Source organism: Macrosteles quadrilineatus, unplaced genomic scaffold, assembly GCF_028750875.1.
Source record: "Macrosteles quadrilineatus isolate MER2022 unplaced genomic scaffold, UCM_ALF_1.0 Scaffold_3__2_contigs__length_128488019, whole genome shotgun sequence".
In the NCBI taxonomy this organism is placed as follows: domain Eukaryota; kingdom Metazoa; phylum Arthropoda; class Insecta; order Hemiptera; family Cicadellidae; genus Macrosteles; species Macrosteles quadrilineatus.
This window is the reverse complement of record NW_026542596.1, coordinates 121474590-121494652: the sequence shown is the minus strand read 5'-3', so window position 1 is coordinate 121494652 and position 20063 is coordinate 121474590. Positions and strand designations below refer to the sequence as shown.

Here is a 20063-nt window from a genome sequence, read left to right as displayed (position 1 = left end):
AGAAATCATAACTTTAGTAGTTTACTTGTTTATGTTCAATATTGATAAAAATTTACAAATTTATTTATTTCATCCTATACTGTATGGTCAAAAAATACTTTTTACCATCCCCGTAGCAGCTGACCTAAGCACTCGTTAAATCTAATGTTATTTAAATAGGGGATAAATATGTCTTATTTATGGAAATATTTTAGTAAAAATGTTATTAGACAAGTTGAAATTCGCTTAGTCTGCAGGTTTGCTGCGGCGGGGGTATTTTATTTTAACGTCAGGTTTTGGGGTAGGCCTACATTATACTCATTTCAGAAGCACATAATTGTCAATATATCACAGTGTATACGGTACATATAATAGAGAAAATAGGACAGGAGTATGGTATTGAGTCACAGTAAGAGTATAACAGTAAAAAAAGTCTTATCAGAGTCAGAGTGAATATTCTTCTTCTACGATCAAACTTGAAAGTTAACTTCAAAATAAAAAGTCACACATTCTTTATTGCACCTCGCACGATTTTGAGCGAATAAAATCGATAGGAGTCTTTTAAACTGCGTCCTTTGGAAGCGGGCCAAACAGTAAAAGGAATGGAGCAACAGATGACTACAGCAGCTGATACACTAGAGATTGGGAGTGTAAAGATTGAAGAAACCTTTTCGGCTAACATCTGCATCTCCAGATGCGCCCAAGGGATGTGCTGTGTGTGTGTGAGTGTGCGTGTGTGCACCAGGTGAGGCACGTGCAGCTGACTCCCCACCTGCCCAGTGCCTACACCCCCGGGCACCCTAGGGTTCCGCCCCACTGGCATGTGCCCTAGGCCTTGTGCCACCAGGCTACGTCCTCTATAGATATTTACCTAACCCGCCATGTTAAACTTCCCTATCCTAAGCGTGATGTATACAACTTCCTTACTTCTCGAGTGATGTAAAGTATCAAAAAACTCACTCGGTGATGTAATGAAACCCATTTAAATAACATTGAGTGGATAACTTAAAAAATATAACTCTATGGAGCCAACGACGTTTAACGCTAGAAATCAGCTGTGTGCTTGAATTTTATTGTTATGTTTTGAAGAATTTTCCTAACCTAGCTTTTGTTTGTAAATGAACCTTACTGTTATAAGATGAGTGAAATGGGTAATGAAAAATATTGTTCGTAACCTCCTGTATATTGTCGGGTCAGGTAAAATCTTGTACGTTACACGTTACGCAAGAGCGTGTTCCCTACATCACTTAGGTAAATTATGCAACTCGCTTCGCTCGTTGCACAACTTTCACCTGCGTGATGTAAAAACGCTCTTACTACACTTGTAATGTAAATAGCTATTACCTAACCCGCCATGTTAAACTTCCCTATCCCAAGCGTGATGTATACAACTTCCTTACTTCTCGAGTGATGTAAAGTATCAAAAACTCACTCGGTGATGTAAAGAAACCCATTTAAATGACATTGAGTGCTTAACTTAAAAAATATAACTCTATGGAGCCAACGACGTTCAACGCTAGAAATCAGCTGTGCGCTTGAATGTTATTAATTGTTATGCTTTAAAGTATTTTCCTACCTAACCTAGCTTTTGTTAGTAAAAGAACGTTACTGATAGAAGATGAGTGAAATGGATAATGAAAAATGTTGTACGTAAACTCATGTATATTGTCGGGTCAGGTAAAATCTTGTACGTTACACGTTACGCAAGAGCGTGTTTACATCACTTAGGTGAATTATGCAACTCGCTTCCGCTCGTTGCACAACATTCACCTGCGTGAAGTAAAAACGCTCTTACTACACTTGTAATGTAAATAGCTATTACATGTTTTAAACCTTGACAACTTGTGCATGTGTTATTAGTATTGTACTAGCTGTTGTACCCGTGCTTTGCAACGGGAAGAGGACACGAAATAGAAACATTTTGATACTTACATTTGTTGTATAAAATATTTACACATCCGCCAGCAATTTTAGAAACAAAATTCAACCTTTATGGTCTTCATAGGTTTATGGATTTTAAATCTGGTAAATGCAGGAGGAAATAACCAATTTGGTTTTGATTAATTTTAAACATTGTGTAGGCTAATATGAGAAACACTTACCAAATTTTCGAATAACATTTTGACATACATGATTTTCCATCTCCCTTATTCTTAATCCCTTTTCCCTTTATTTTTGACACTTTAAATTCCAATCTTGAAGTTTCAAAACTGCTAGAACGACTACATAAACACATATTTAAGGCCAATCTTCTTCAAATTAAATCACAAACAGCAACGGTTACATAATATATTTTTATAATAATTAACATAGTTTTAGAATAAATAATCTATGATAAAGTTTTAGATTATAAACCTACCAGTTGTGTAAAAACATTATAATTTATTTACATCAGCAGTCTGAAATTGTGAAATAAGCATTTGGCAGTTTTGATTGTTTACATTCAAAATGTCAACACAAAGGTAGACATTGTGATTTCCTCATGCCTCCATGAAGACCAATTATTAATATTTACTTTTTAAAACCTCGCCTCAAAACCTTGGACGTCCAGGGGGCGTAGCCCGAGAGGAACTCAAAGAAGTGCACCTATGACCTATGAGGAAGTGTGGGCCTATGACGTTCCTAGATATATGAACCAGTTTTGTGCTTAATTTTGGCTGTATCGGTTTGGTATTTTAGTCGTGACAGACACCAACTCAATTTTATAATAGTATCGATGGATTATCTAAGAGATTATTGCGGATATGTTCCATCATTTTGAACAAAAACCACGTTTCGGGATCTGGAATTTCACCCCGTCCTCAGGAGAGGAAGTTAAATGTGGAGGGATGTTGTACTGCTTAGCGCTTGGGACACCGTGACCAACTGTTCTGTGTACATATTTACATCCAAAGCCTTGACAAAAACATTGTAGATGATTTGTACTGTATCTTCATTTCAATGTTGGGTGGTAAAAACCGGTGTGATCTTTAAATGAAGTAACATAAACCTACTACTTTTCCATTGGTATGATCCTAAAAGAACGTGGTAAGTAGCCCATGTGATTTCACTAATGCGTAAAAGCACAGATAATATAACCCCTACTAGTATGGGTTATATTATGTGTGGTAAAAGGTAGGTTTAATTTAAGTCCGCACAGATGAGTTCAAATGTCTAACAAGAAGTCCTCTACATGATTCAGACTGTATTTCTGTAGAAAATAACAAGTTGTTAAATTTCAGTACCGGTAGTACTTCCAAGAAGGGACCACTTGAAATAAGTCTGTGGATTTCGTGCATTGCACAGCCGATTATCCGTTCGTCAGTATAATTAGGGAGGTTGTTCTATATGTTCCTGGGAGAGTTTTTAATGTTACAGTTTGGAAAACTGCACGAGTTTGGTGTGCCAAAGATAAAATGTTTATGTTAACTGTCGTGACCCTGTACGTGTACTGTTTGAGTTTATAATTGAAAAGATTGATACATTTTAAATCATTGATTTTGCAAGATATAGAACTGGACCCAAATTATTAACAATTAACGTATGCCTTAACTTAATGCCAGCATAGGACATTGAAATAATTATGCTTTTCAAAGCTAGTTTTTAAAACTGAAAGTAAGAAATGTTGGCGGAAATGATTTAAATGCGTCAGAATTAAAATGATGTCTCGCGGCGAGTTTCCTCAGCGAATACTTGTAGTTTAAACTCGTTAGGTGTTTGGAAAGTATCTGCGTCGCGATGAAGTTTTAATTGTTTATAACAACATCCTATAGGAACTTTATGAAACATTTAATTGAGTTTATAAATCTTTCACAATCTTATCGATGCTACACATTTTCCTAGAGGACCTGTAACTACGTAATCGTTTAATTTTTTCTGTTTTAGCACAGGCTAAGCATCTTTTTTAGCATGTTACTTGTTGTTTTATTGTTAATGTGTAGGTTTGTAAATTTAAAACGTCTGTTAGGTCTGAAGATGATTTTTTCGGAGTGTTCACTTAACACGTTCTCTCACTGCTCACCAATTACCATCTAATTCGAATCAGATGTACTGTATTCACCCTCGCTTATGTGAACAACGCATGAAGATTAAATACATCTACAATACTTGTATTACTACAATGTTATTTCAGCATTTATTTCCTACTAGCTGGCCCGACAGACGTCGTCCTATCCTAATGTGGTTTTGTGTCATTGCTCGTTCATTTTCAAGATGAGCTCGTTCGCATGGCTCAATCACGTCCTTGTTGAAGTTCGTTTGCTATACGCTTACTCACCTTTAGGTTGGAGCTCGTTCGCTGTTCTCACTTGCCTTCAGGTTGAAGTTCATTCGCTACGCTTACTCACCTTTTGGTTGCAAATTAGCTGTTGTCATAAAGTTAAAAAATAATAGTGCTGCACCCTGTTGGTAAACCTATTAACTTTTTAATGCCATTTAACATCACAGAATAAAATTGTTTAGTTGAACTAGCTGTTAAAGATTCTTTAATTCCATTTAAATATGAGTCATACTCATACCAAGTTAACATGGGAAACTCCAGAGCCACTGAGGCGGAGCCCTTTTGATGGATCTGCACCAAACTTCACACAAACCATCCTTGAATAATGCTTAATAATAATGCCTGAAAGTTTTATTACAATCTGTAAATAGTTTTATTGAATTTTGGTTGCTACGAAGAGAAAAAAATACAAAGAGATATTCTTTTAGGCTTTTCTAAAAAAAGTGGTTAATTTTTGCACTAAACAATCTATTGTTAGTTACTTTTAAAGATATGTTCAATTAAAACAATGACATTTTGTGCTCCCTATAGCTTCGATACTGACTAAGATCAACTGTTTTATTAGTCAGGATCATTTATTTAAAGTCCAATGATATGGGACAGCTGGGTCCACTAAAGCTACTGACTTTTCTCAAGATCGATCCGGTAACTTTTTTATTGTTAGGCGAGCCCTTTAACAGCTACCCACTTTGACGCAAGATGAAAGACTAGAGAAACTGATCAAATGCCTTAGAACCCTCACAGTAACATATTGAATGTTAATGTTGGTCTTGTAATGTTGAGTTGAATGCTCATTTCGCGGAAGGTCCATAACACGAAGAAGTCCATGAATCCACGAGTCGTGACGCCGAGTTTCTCAATTCCGACGATGAAGACATCAATCATGACCCACTCATGTTCTCACGCTGACATTTCACATTGACGATAAGCTCATCTGCCCTCCGTGTGTTACGACTAATATTTCAGAGATCAGAGATTTATGGAAGACGCGTGATGAGTCGAAACAATAGTGAGAGGCGTACACTCTTGCAAAAACTGTAGGGATTTGGGAAATGTAGGTATTGTTTAGGCAAATTACGGTTATTTCTGTCAAAAATAATACGGCATTAGTAACAAAATAGGTTGTACGTGGATTTAGGGACAAAACATCGGAACCTTTTCTGTTATTTTAATATATTTTGTTTTATTCTTATAATTATCTTCCAAATCTATTTAGGATTCGGTTAGGTTAAGTTGAGCTGAGGCATAAACCTAAACCTTGGATACTGTGGTGGTGAATTGACGGAAACAGTCCTCCTGGCGAGCAACAGGTAGTTAAGTGAGTATCTGCACTGCTATATAAACTCAGGGCTAGATATATATATGTATATCTCTAGCCCTGATATATACTGCTGAGTAGATCGGATAAAAAGCGTAGAAGACAGCGTTTAGAAGTTTATCTTGGTACCAATAGGCTTTCGAGGAACCCATAAACTAACAACCGATGTGGAAGCAGACTAACGTACGTTGAACTTAATACTTAATACTTTTCAATGAAATGGTGACCATACAAAGTAGGTATTTTCATGCCAAGTATGAATGGAGATGAGTGTAGGATGAGTGGCACGATCTTGTAGTCTATTTTGGCTTTTTGAGTTCAAAGGGGTTTCAAATAATAAATTCATGGTAACTTTGCTGTCTCCAATTCCTATTCCGTGTTTAATGTATTCTGTGAATAGAATCATTTAGCTTTTTAAAAAAATTAACAAATGAAACGAAACTCGAGACACTGGTGCCATGACAGTGGCAACTGGTGGCTTACAAGAACAACCAAATTAATTAGACGTCCAGCTGCAAAGCATGGGCGCCAGATGGTAAAGTTAAAGTGATAAACAGTGGCGCTGTCCTGCGCCGTGGAGGATCGCCGAACTAGCATCAACACCGCGCGGCGCGGCGCGCTCCCCTCGGCGCTTCACCAGCTTGGCTCTCATTCCGTCGCGGCAGTCCGTCCGGAGCGCGTCGTCCAACCCGCTCGTAGTAGTCAGTGCACGTGCATCGTTTGGTAGATACAGAAATGCAACAGTAATAGGAAGTTTTTAAGTTTGTTTAAAGTGTTTCCCTTGCTTTACTAGTGATGACGACTCCGGTAGTTCAAGACGTACAGAGTGTCGAGTACGGCGTTGCCACTCTGCTGGAGAAGATCGCAACAATGCGTAGAGACGATGCTCCTCCTCGACTTCTCCCTGCTAAAGCCGAGATGCGAACCTTGGAGTTCTGGAGGTCCATCATCTCGGAGTGTCTGGCGTCTTTCTTCTACGTGTTCGTGGTCTGTGGGGCGTCCGCCGCAGTGGCACCCACGGGCTCCCAGGGGTTGGTGGTCATCGCCAACGCGCTGGCCGCAGGGTTCTCTATGGCAGCGCTCACTCAGGCCTTTGGACACGTTTCTGGTAAGTCTCCTTGTAAATTGTATTAATAAAATGCTAAAAATTATTAACTTTTACTTATACCTTTACAAGAGTTATTTTGGAAAATTTTGTTCTATTCGTTTCTTTAGACATAGAATTAAAGAGTACGATTTATGTTTACACTTATTGTGCTAATTTTAAAAGTACATGTTCTACGTCATTTTAAGTTTTATGTTGATTAATCTTTTTAATCTTGATAATCTCTATATATGCAAAGGGAGAAGTTTTGTTTGGAAGTAATTATAGAAAGGTATGAAAACAAAAATATAGAAAAGTCAAGAACACGCGTCCAAAGTCTTATTATTCGAAGAATACCGTTTCACGTTGTAACAAAGTTGTATCGTCCATTTCTCATCTTTTCTTATTACTTATCTTATCTTATTTCTTATTGCAGTAGGCTAAACCCAATTTAACAATTTAAATTCAATACAATTTGATTGTATTATGATGACGTTTCTTTTACTATCCAATAACATGTTTACAGCACAGCGCCAGTACCTATATTGTTATATTACATGTCATAAGCATTTAACTTCACGTTTGATCTGGCAAAGATGGGTTGCATGGAAGTAATAAGGTCTATTGACAAATGCTCTGTTTTATATGAAAATGACTAAACCTATCCCAAAACCGAAGGACTGTTCAATCGTCTTGCAATAACACAATCGCCTCATCTAGGTATGTAAACCATACAAAACCGCATTTTTTTAGAATTAAATATCTGGTTTTACTTGAGTTACTAATTACCATATTCAAACAAGTCAAGTCTGACGGGATTTCAATCTATTGGACGTTGACGGTTCATCCAAAATTCATCATTGTTTAACAAAAGGCGACCTCATTAACGCTCGACTTTTCTTTAATGTATTAATTAAATCCAAATTCCTTGACACTGGATAAAAGTTTAATCGACTACACTGAACATAAATAGTGATAATTCAGTCGTTCCTTTATTAAGCTGTAAAGAAAAAGAAAAAAATGAACATATTTCTAAACATATATAACATACATAGAAGTCGGAGAATTTTGTTATTAATTATTTTAAAATTTAGTCAAAAGGACATTCTTTTGTTTTTTATATAGTAGCATCAAACCTAAGTAACTATTAGTATAACTATTAACACTAGGAAATATTATTCTGATTGCAAATATGAATGTAAGTGTAAGAAAAGGTCATGTGGCCCTAAAACTTTTCCTGGTAAAACAAAAGATTTTCATTATTGATCTAAATGCAAATTTCCCTTTATTTTAGACAAGTTTGATTAAACACTAAATAAAGAAAATGGTAATCTTACTAATCTGCAGGTTTGCTGTGACTGTGGTTTGTATTTTTAATATATTTTATCTTTCACCTTAAATTATTCACAGGGTATACACCTCTGTTGCAGACTATATAGAATTAGCAACAGTAAACAATACAAATTCTAACTAGGCTACACAACTTAATCATTCCCATTTACCTATTTAGATGTATACTATTTTACATTATCTTTTGTCCTCTTATTCTCCTTTATCCGCCAGAGGGGGTCCTCCGTGGTTCAGGAGGGTTTGAGTTCTAAGCTTTCATCTAGATGAATATCGGACCTATAGACACCGGGTATGGAGGGTCGTGTCTTTGAAACTCGCTCAACTGAGAACATCTCCTACCCCTGGCCCATCTCTCGTTTACAACTTTCGCAAATAATCTGTATATTGTGTATTTCAACGGATCGCAAACGATAAGCAGACAGTAATGTGTACTTTTTAGACGAACAATTCCCTTTCCAACACAAGTTAATATTTTTAATTCTCAGTTCTACATACATTAGGATTTTTCTGAAACACTTAAACGCAGGTTCGTATAAAAGTGTGCGAGCAAAAGGCAATTGTTGGATAAGAATGCAATGCTTTGTTTGCTAGCTTCTCGTAAAATTTATTTCCTTTGTGTTGCACTTTTCTGGATTTTCTTCAGTTTTCCTTTAAACTTTTGAGTTCTACTATCTGGTGTACATTCTTGAAAATCCAGTATATGCAAACTCCTATTTCGTTTGTATGCTAGACTGGTGAATATTAAGCTGCTGAACTAATCAATTTACTCTGTTAATATTTTCTAACATATTTTTCAGTCGAGAACGACGATTATGCTATGCAATTTGCGAATAACAAGAAATCTAATAGGATCAAATATAGTTTGAATGACAACTCGTCAAACTGCAATACAAAATCGTCAATATCGTCAAAATGTGTGATTATTACGATTATTAATGTATTTTTAGTTTATTTTTATTTTTAAAATCTATTTAGAAAGTAAATCTTCGTTGTCGGAGGTGCGTGTGTGATTTAACACCGAGACACTCAGTAGCATAATAGCTTTGGCCACACACACTGACACTCACATACACACAGACGGTCTAGACGCAGTGTCAGTGTCTGTTCTATTGTATGGTTTTATTCGCCGTGACAAGCCTAGCCAGTACCCGTCCCTGTCTTGTGTCTGATGTGTCTAGATTTCACTGTCTAGTGTCTAGCGATACACTATCTCGTCCAGTGACGCCTAACAGCTTCGGCCTATCTGACTGGGCCATCTCCAACAGAAACGTTCCTAAGATCGTCTAGCGAAAACTGGTTAAAAAAAATACAAAAAACCATCGTCCTTCAAAAAAAAAAACTTTCCTTGAATGTGAAGTTTTGCTAAGTGGAATAACTGAACAACGGTAATAAACCAGACGATGTATAAAGGATGGGTGTTTGAAGAGCGAGAGTATGAAGGACGAGTGTGAAAGATGGATGTATGAACGACACGAAAGGTTTTGAGTGGCCAAGACCACATTATTGAGACAGTATCTGGTTGTTCTCGATGTTTAATGTGCGAAGGACAGCAAGATCCAGTTACAATCTGTCAAGAAGGGTTTCAAACTTTTACTAGCATGGTTTGTTTGGCAAAAGTCTAACCAATAAGAAATATAATGTTACGTTTTATGTACCTAAGTAAAGGTACCTCTACTGTTAAAAAAGTTTAGACACTCATGTTTGGAGCTCTACAAAAAAGTAACTAAATTTAGAAAAATATGGATTACCGTTACATTAAAATTTCTTTGTTGGAGCATCTAATTCAAAATATAAGCAGACACCTAGTTGTTTTCTCATCCCCATAATGTACAATGCACAATGCAAATCTTTAAAATAAAAAATAATTGAATAACTTACTAAAATCCTATAAATAAAACAAATACATTTTCGCTACCAACTTGTATTAAATATTCTTATAACTGGACAACTTTTATTAAAAATCCTAATGGATTTTATTATTTCCCAAATAGATCAATATCTAAACTTAGGCTATACAAGGCTATACCGATAGTTGAATCCATTTATCTAAACACATTATTACAAATCCATTGAACTAAATAATTATGAATAAAAATCCGTTGAAAGAACCTATTGGAAGCCACAGCCTCCTACAGCGATATACAGTGTCGGGGATTGCCCAACTCCGCGCAGTGGTCAAATTTAATCCGAGGAAAAGTTTTATGGCCCCCGAAGGGTTATGCCCAACTCCGCGCGGTGGTCACTTTTAGGGCCGATTCCAACTCCGCGCGGTGGCCACTTGTAATATTAAGGTTAGGTACCCGTCAATTACGGACCCATCAAAAAGTGTTTGAGACAGGGTAAAAAGTGTGAAATGTTAATAGTTAAGTGTAAAATAAATGCATTTGACAATTTAATCAAAATATGTTCCTTTTACAGGAATTTACAACAGTTTACTTATTCGCCATAAGAATAACATGAGAATTTAAAAATAAGAATTCTTTGGCATTTTTTCTGTAACTATTATGGCTCTTTTACGCTTCGATATACTGAATTATTTGTTTTTAAGCTTTACAGAGTGGTTTCAAAAGAAATTTCAAACCGTTATACTTTCATAATATATACATAAGCCCCCGTTCACATGGTTCAATCGTGCTGGTTTGTGAAGTCGTTCGAATAAACGGTTTACACGTTCACACCAAATTTAATCAAAATCAGATCATTTTGCTCGAGTTATCGTGCTAACAGACTTACATATATCGACATAAAATATATATACCGGTATATATATATATATATATATATATATATATATATATATGAATTTGAACGGATGGTGTTTTCGGCCTTTGGGAAATAAAAACGAAAAATTTAATCAGTGAGTCCAGGTCTTACCATGAGACCTACGGTAATAGCCTATTCCCTATACAGGGTGATTGATATAAGTGTGCCAGCCGTTTTATTCGAAAACCATAAGAGATATCAAAAAAAGTTAAAAGGTAAGTGCCTTGGATTTTTTTTTTTTTTTAATTATAGTCAAGCCAAAAAAAATATTTTAGCCACCATTTTTCCAATATGGCCGCCAACTTTGATTTTTCTTATGGAATACCCTGTATTTGATGATGTATTCTGGTAGAAAATGTAATTTTAAGACGATTTTATTCTTGTAATTATTTTCATAAACCTAACCGTTTCAAAGATAATAATGGTTTAAGTTGTGAAATTTTGAATGGTTTTAGAATAAAACAGCTGGCATGCTTGCTTAGGCCTTTATCGAAACTCTTAGCCCAGGAATTTTAGAAAAAATAATGCCCTAAAATAGAACAAATTAATAACTAGCTGATTTTTGGTGTGGTGTTAGTATGTCATTAGGTAAGTATTTTCTGAAAGTTCCCCTCACTTCCTCCGCTTGCTTCACCCAGTAAAGGGCTAGAAAGGGTTTAAGTGACGTAAAAATACAAAAATATTTATTGAGTGACACCAATGTCACCAATTTTAGTGGTTTTAGTCTTAAATCATTCAGAATGAAAGTAGTCATGCTAAATAATCATCGCAACAATGATTCATAGCACTTTAGGGCGTTTTATTTTATATATTTTAATTTTATAGTAAATTTTAGGTTATTTAAAGCGTTTTTACTGAGAATTTCCGTTTTTGACAGCTACTACCCTAACTTATTATTTGTTATTTGTCCTAAAATATATTCAAGAAAATTTTAAAATCAATGAAACAATTATATAAATCATTAGTGTGATTTTGGATGGGCATAGTTAGACCAAAATATAGATGTAAAGTTAAGAGCACCGAACCGCAGCGTATGAATCCTTCGCACATTTTTGACGATTTAATTTCTCATTTATTAACTTAAAATGGTCTAATTATTAAATAAACTCACATAAAGAATGCTAGTAAATAATAATATTAAAAACCCTAATATCCATGGATACGAAAAAATAAATCATAAAAACTACAAGGTGTTGAGAAATTTAAGTTTGGATATTTTGGGTTGGCAGCTCTGAAAAAAAATGTTTGCCTAACAATGCTTTCACACCTGTTATTTTGTACGTACACAGCTTTATACGTAAAATACCCCCGCCGAAGCAAACCTGCAGACTAAGCAAATTTCCATTTGCCTGATTTGGATTTACACTAAAATGTCTCCTTAAAAATATCACAATTATTCCTTATTTAAATAACATGGTACTTAGGTTTGCTGCATCAGGGAGGGTAAGAAGGTGTTTTTTTTTGTAAAATGTTAATAGTTTAGTATGAAATGAATCCATTTTCCAAATTTGATCAAAATATGATCATAAACAAGCAAACTACAACAGTTTTATTCTCCATAAGAATAACATGGGAATTTTAAATTTACAGTTTTTTGAAATTTTCTCCGTAACCATTAGGACCATTTTCATAATCACGCTTCAATATACTAAATTATTTGTTATTTTAAGCTCTACAAAATGTTATGGAAAAGAAAATGCTAAATTTTAAGTTTTTAGGGTCAAAAATGGGAAAACCCAATTTTTGCCCATGTTTTTGCTTACCATGAGTACTACGTTAATAGCTTATTCCCTATAGGGGAAATTCCTAAAAACATAATTATGTTTGAAGTTGTTTTAGAAGACTCCTGGTACAATTGTTTTTTTACAATATGTGATGTGAATAAGTAAGTAATAGAAGAATTTTGCTTTATATAGGTGTTGTGATTGTTGACAAGTGGAAAATGGCGTGTATCATCTCTTAAGTCAATTTTTTCACACAAACTTCATAATAAATGGACTTGAATTAAAATACAGTTTTGAAGCTACGCAATTTTCGCTTGGTGTCATGGAAAGCTGCAGCTTGTGTGGAGAGAGCCTTCTCGAAGCAGGGAACCTGACAAAATGTCGTCACCCGAGGTATTCCTGATCTTTTACATGCCAGTGAAGAGCGTGGGGACAACGTTCGACATATTTAGGAAGGTAAAACATCCTTAAAGGTCCGTGGAAAGTGTCAAACGTATGTCATACACGACCATCATCCATTGCTGCAGCTAATTGCGTAGCAGTGTCAGTCATCTGATTCGTCCTGTTCGGACGCAGAGGGGTCCCCAGTCGTCTCTCTCTCTCGTTCAAGCATCGATTCGGTGTTTGACATTAAAGTTCACTGTTTGTTTTGTGGCAAAGATGCCTTGAACTGTGCCAGTACAAAACTCCCAAAAAAATATAGAAAGGTTGTGCATGAAGTGTGTACCCTACCAACATTTAACTCCGTCAAGAAACGTGCTATAGAACGTAAAGATGAATAGGGTCAGTTGATTTTATCCCGAAAAGCCGGTGTTGGAGATTTAGTAGCCGTACAAGCAAAGTATTGCCGTGACTGTTATTCAACATTTTTTAGAAACCCATCAGAAAAAGGTGTAGGTAGATCGGAAAACGTCATAACAAGAGATGCGTTTTTCAAATTATGTTGTTACATTGAAAATAACGACGAATCCCAGTTTAGCGTCATGAGCCATGGGACCTCCCACATCTCTGTAGGATGATGAAGATGTTGATGCGGGATTGTAGTTACAAGAAAGATTGTATGTAGGTAAAGAAGATGCTTTATTTTGGACGGGTTGAAATTCGCACCAAGAAACTGATCCGTACTTTTCTGAAATGTGCAGGAAAAATTGTAAACTTATCTTAGCTATTTTTTTATTTGTTGATATGTGAGTATTAGTTGTATATAAGATTTAAAAAAAATAAGGTAAAGAAAGTCCAATATTACATATCTCACAAATTATGCAAGAGTTTTATTTATTTTTTTGTATATATATTTTTTTTACAAAAAATAAAATATATCAAATAAAACGCTTTAAAGTGCTATGAATTGTTTATGCGGCAATTCTTTAGCATATGACCACTTTCATTCCGAATGATTTAAGACTAAAATCACTTAAGTTAATAAATGAGAAATTAAATCGTCAAAAATGCGCGAAGGATTCATACGCTGCGGTTCGGTGCTCTTAACTTTACATCTATATTTTGGTCTAACTATGCCCATCCAAAATCACACTAATGATTTACCGGTATATAATTGTTTCATTGATTTTAAAATTTTCTTGAATATATTTTAGGACAAATAACAAATAATAAGTTGGGGTAGTAGCTGTCAAAAACTGAAATTCTCAGCAAAAACGCTTTAAATAACCTAAAATTTACTATACAAATTAGAATATATAAAATAAAACGCCCTACAGTGCTATGAATTACTGTTGCGATGATTATTTAGCATGACTACTTTCATTCTGAATGATTTAAGACTAAAACCACTAAAATTGGTGACACTGGTGTCACTCAATAAAGATTTTGGTATTTTTACGTCACTTAGACCCTTTCTAGCCCTTTACTGGGTGAAGCAAGCGGAGGAAGTGAAGGGAATTTTCAGAAAATACTTACCTAATGACATACTAACACCACACCAAAAATCAGCTAGTTATTAATTTGTTCTATTTTTTTACCTAAAGTGCCTGGGCTATCTTTCTCATGCAGAAATTTCAAAACTTAACCATTATTATCTTTGAAACGGTTAGGTTTATGAAAAAAATTACAAGAATAAAATCGTCTTAAAATTACATTTTCTACCAGAATTCATAATAAAATACAGGGTGTTCCATAAGAAAAATCAAAGTTGGCGGCCATATTGAAAAAATGGTGGCTAAAATAATTTTTTTGACTTGACTACCATTTTTTTAATAAAAAATCCAAGGCACTTACCATTTAACTTTTTTTGATATCTCTTATAGTTTTCGAATAAAACGGCTGGCACACTTATATCAATCACCCTTTATATGGGAAATTCGCTAAAACGTTGGCCTGGGTCTGGATTCAATGAAAACCCTCTTCATAGACGTAAAATTTGCCAATTTTAATAAGATGTAAAAGAAATATGCTCGTAAACCAATTTCAGCCAATTTTTTCCCCAATTTGAGGTGTATAGCTAACTGTTTTATGAAACAGAGATTACAGCCAATTTGTTGAAGCAATCTGTGGTTGTTTACAAGACTAACATTTTTGAATTTGGTACTCAAGTTTATCAGTAAGCTCATAAACCCAGTGCTAATGTGAATGATTGAGTATTGTAGACTTTGGAACATATAAATTTACAGTCACTCTTTCTCACGGGCTTTTTAAAACTTCTTATATTAGTGGTTTTTAAGCTTCGTCTCCTGTTTTGGGTAGGCATATACCTTTTTACTTTCCCTTTCTTATAAATGATTAAAATATATCATAATTTCAAACTTAGAGCACAAACTCTCATCCGTCAGGGCTGTGAGAGCCAAAATTGACCACTGCGCGGAGTTGGGCATGTGCCGCGAGGGACCCGAAGTGACCACTGCGCGGAGTTGGGCAGTCGGTTTTGACAGATTTCTGACCACCGCGCGGAGTTGGGGTAAGCCCACAGTGTCGGTATCTGTGTCGAAGGAATGCAGAAGGCAGGTGTAGACTTTGCTCACACCTGTCGTCTGCGCTCTCTCTCTCTCACACAGCCTCTGGTCCACCAAACAGCTGTCCGCAGAGTGGAGCGGTCAGCTGTTTGTAGAGCAACAATGACTACAGGTAGAACACTGCAATGAGCGAGACGCAATATGAACGCTGTACTCAAATTGCCTAGACAACGCCTGACTATTTCATTAAGGAATTAATGTTTTATTTTGTAATGGATTGATTTTTAATTTTCTTTAATAATGTGGTGCATTGTTTGGAACGTTACGAGTGCTAAGAAATCTGTATTTACTTCAAGTTTAAATTTTATACGCTATCAAATATTATACTTTAAAAATTTACCCAGTAATAATCTTTTTCATGTTTATAAAGAATATAGTTAAATTTAATCTACTGACCTGTATAGATGCAGCAATGCAGGTTGACAGGTACTCTTAACATTAAAAGTTATTAATTTCATTGTTTATAGTGTTATATTTTAAAGTTATTGAATGGCTAAACATATAAGCTTGATCATTGAGCTACTACATCAAGCCTATAGTAACTATAAGCCTCTAATTAATGAATGTGAGGGGCTTTTGTAAAAAAAAAATTATTTTACTGGCTTAAGTATTAATTTTGCTTACATTACAAAACTGGACGAACTCTTTACACTTATTTGTTATCTGAATCTGTTTTTAACCTTCACTTTTCAAACTGTAGTACTCATATTTTACTGGTTTAAATAATATTGTGTTTTAAAACAAGATATTTGTCTATTTGTCTTTGAAAAGAACAAATCTATATACCGTAAAAATTTTTTATTATCATTGTAATGTATGTATTTTTGTGAATATAATTTATTCAATTCATCAACAAGAAATTTTGATTAATTAGAATCGTTTTTGTACTTGCTCGCCTATTTTTAGCGCACAGCTTAGTTGTATACAACCGATTAGTAGACACGACCTAACAGCAATACTGTATTATAAAAAGTCTTTGTTTTATTAGCATTCGACTTTAGCTATCGTTGAATCAACACATTAATATTTACAACCTAATTGTTTTATTGTGTACACATATTGTTTCCTGTGGGAGAATCCAATTTTCTCAAAGATGGAAGTTGAAGTCGCACTACAGTAGACAAGACACATTGCCTGTGTCAGTGGCAGCTTATCATAAGTGGCAAGTGGCTGGACATGGTACACTATATACTATCTACTGCCACTAGCTACTACCACTGGCTACTGCCACTAGCTACTACCACTATCTACTACCACTAGCTACTACCACTAGCTTGTTCAGCAGTGGCAATAGCAATATACCTTCATTGAATATATAAACTTTATAAATTTTACTTAAACTTACTTTCATTGTTTCACCTTCTAATGCAGCTGTCACAATTTGATAATGTAATGCTGTTATATTTTTTAAATATTTGTGGCCCTGTTCAAACAGCTTAATTAAATAATAAGTTTTTTTCCGCAGACTTTCCCTAATCTGGAATACAGTATGATTCAATCTTCAGTTTCAAATAATCAATCGATGCTTCTTGTTATTTCACAATTCTATATTATTCTGAAGAATAATTCCCTTACTTGGTAGTTGACGTGACGTGGCTGTTTATACTATTGTACTAACGTTTACTTTATTGCGTTTTAATTATGGTTTGCTATTTTTTTAATGTCTTACATGTACGCCTCGAAACTCATTTCTCATCATACTGTCCGGAAAGCAGCAATTTTAGTTCTCTAAAATCGTCTGAAAATCACCGTTTTCGGGTAACTTCAAATAGTAAACGGTTTCGGTACGCTAACATAAAAATTTAATCAGTGCATTATGAAACCGCTACTGATCACACAATTTAAGTTACGTTTGTAAACAACTAAAATGTAAACATTGATGACGACTTCGTATAACCTTAAATTATGTAGTCTAATTTTGTAACGGGTATTTCCACAGTTTGATGAAAATAGTTGTTCATCTCGCGGAGCAAAAGTGTTATTTTGGTACTTAATTGTATTTTCAAGCTCGACCTCGCTTGTAAAACATGATTGCATACCAAAAAGAGTCACTTTCGCTCCTAGTGATGAACAACTACGATTGTGCTAAAAATTACAGACGCTTCACTTAAAAAAATAATCAACTACCATAACAATATTGTAGTGTTTATCAAAACATGCTAAATACGATAACTGTCAATCTTTTTGGGTTTTTTCCTGAATAATTCTTAGCAAGTTCATTGATTTATCACATTGTACTCCAACTCACACAGTAAATTTCATGTCTAATCTTTTATAACTTAACAATAAAAAAATATTTAATAAAAAACTTTTAATTTACATCTTACAATAATTAATTACTCTTTGCACGAAACATTTCACTCGTTGAAGACTTCTTCAAATCAAAAACCTTTTATAAAACTGCTTCTTTGAGACTCGCAAAACAATTTTAATAAAACGTTTCCGATGTCGCTGCAAAAGAACCCGGCTTTCAGGTCAATAAGAGTCATAAATATCGAATATTTCTCATCGATATTGGACGGTCCGATGAAAATGACGAAATTCCACCGAGGCAGACAAGCAAGAGCGAGCCCGAATAAAATGAGGCGATGCTAACGATCAGCTGATAATGGGAGAGCGATCAGCTGATATTTTTATATCGATTGTGAACTTGAAAATAGATTAATAAATATAGTGTAATCTATATATTAATTTGAAACTGTTTTTCTTTGTGACAGCTATTTTGAGAGAACGGCTGGGCGTAGAAACTCGGTAGAGGTGTCTTAAGAAAGGTCCTGGTCTGTAGATGAGCCATCAAAAGAGAAACATGGAGAATTCCCTCGGGGCTCTGCCCCAGTGGCCTTTAAATTCCCATCCCATGTTATTCTTATGCAGGAAAACAAGGTTTTTGTCACAGCTAATTTGAGAGAACGGCTGGGCGTAGAAACTTGGTAGGGGTGTCTAAAGAAAGGTATTGGTCTGTAGGTGAGCCCTCAAAAGAGAAACGATGTAAATTTCCTTGGGGCTCTGCCCCAGAGGCCTTTAAAGTTTTGCTCTGCAATTTTGTTTACATTTCGACCATATGGATAATTTTACACTACTTTTAATGAAACAGCTGTTAATAATAAAATTGTATTCAAAGGTCTACTGAAACTGTCAAAATTAAATGTTTACATTATTATTTATGATTTTAAATGGATTCTCCACTGCATGGCAAGTTTTTTATAGTTTCAACATAATGATGAATTTATGATACGTTTGAAATGTTTTGTTCAAAAATCTATGCTTTATTTCTCTTAGAAAATTTTAAATTATGAAAGAAGTGTGACATATCAATTACAAAGGAACATATAACTATTTCTTATCGGGTTAGCTTATATATTGTAAGGTTGGCACTTGCCTTTTTTCCTACTTTCAATCACCATTTATTTTTAAATTCAAGAAAGAACCCCTGAGATTCATTTATTGGTATAACAGTTTTTGATAATCGGGTTGAAAATTGTGTCATAGATGAGTACGTTGAGGATGAGAGCTGTGTTCAAGTTTTGGAATAGACTAACTACGGAGTCTATGGTTTTGGTAAAGTAGGTAAACTAATGTCAATTCAGGTATTTAAAAAAAATGTGTACACAGTTTTTACTTTGATGTACACATGTAGCTAGGTTGAACAACGCATCTAAACCTCACTACATACAAAACATTCGAAAACACAACAGTGTCATCACATCTCATCGCATTTGCATAATTTGTTACCAATGCTGGACTAGGTTATGGATTTGGTTTTGAAATGTTCAAGATTTGTGATAAAATTTCCTACAATTATGGTTCATTCCAAAACTACCCCATAAGTTAATGAATTATCAAGTAAGAACAGGATGATTAAATACATGGGTCGATGTGGCAAGAGAAGGATTTAAAATTGCTGAGATCGAAGTAAGAATGTTACTGCTTTCTGGAGAATCAGATATTTTTATCAAAAAAAAAGATGAAGATTTACTTATAAATCCGGATACAATCTGAATGATTTTCCTAAAGCAGATGGAATTAGTGGTTAGTAATAAATATTGACTCTTTCCGTAACGTGATAGACTAATTATATGAACTCATTCTCCCATATAGTGAAAGTGGCTTTGGTATGAAACAAACTCATGAACAATTATAAGACTCCTAAAAAACCTTTTGGGCAACCTAAAGCTGATAAAAAGAAAGGTATGAAATATTGTGTTAAACGAATTCATCAATCACGTTTTTTAGGGAACACAATCGTCATACTTATTATTGCTTATCCTCCCTTCATATAACTAAGATTTTAATGACTTCACTCTATCCAACGCAGTTAGCTGAATTTACATAAAACCTCAAGATTAACCGTCGATTTCGACGGGGTTCGACTAGTTAACCATTAATATAACAAACTACATTACATTATACAATTTAGAAATTAAAATACTATAAAAACTGTACCACCTGCCACCCATTTTGTTTTAAAATTAAATTAGGCCTATCTATTGGTTAAAAATAATGAGTAAAGAAAATCTGCTTCAAACTACAGAATATTGTATATCTATGTACTGTTTTTCCTTTGTTCATCGAGGTCCATTTAATCTGTATATCTGTCTTTTGATGAACAATTTTTCAAATT

General features: G+C 34.7%; 1 protein-coding gene across 1 annotated transcript in view; it reads left to right on the top strand.

The window, feature by feature from the left end:
* The first annotated feature begins 6225 nt into the window (after window positions 1–6225).
* The window catches only part of LOC128989702 (neurogenic protein big brain-like), a 63632-nt gene continuing 49794 nt past the window's right edge, over window positions 6226–20063 (top strand). The window contains exon 1 of the mRNA XM_054411703.1: window positions 6226–6663. Coding sequence (XP_054267678.1) covers window positions 6351–6663 — 313 coding nt within the window. The 5' untranslated portion in view covers window positions 6226–6350. The remainder of the gene's footprint in view (window positions 6664–20063) is intronic.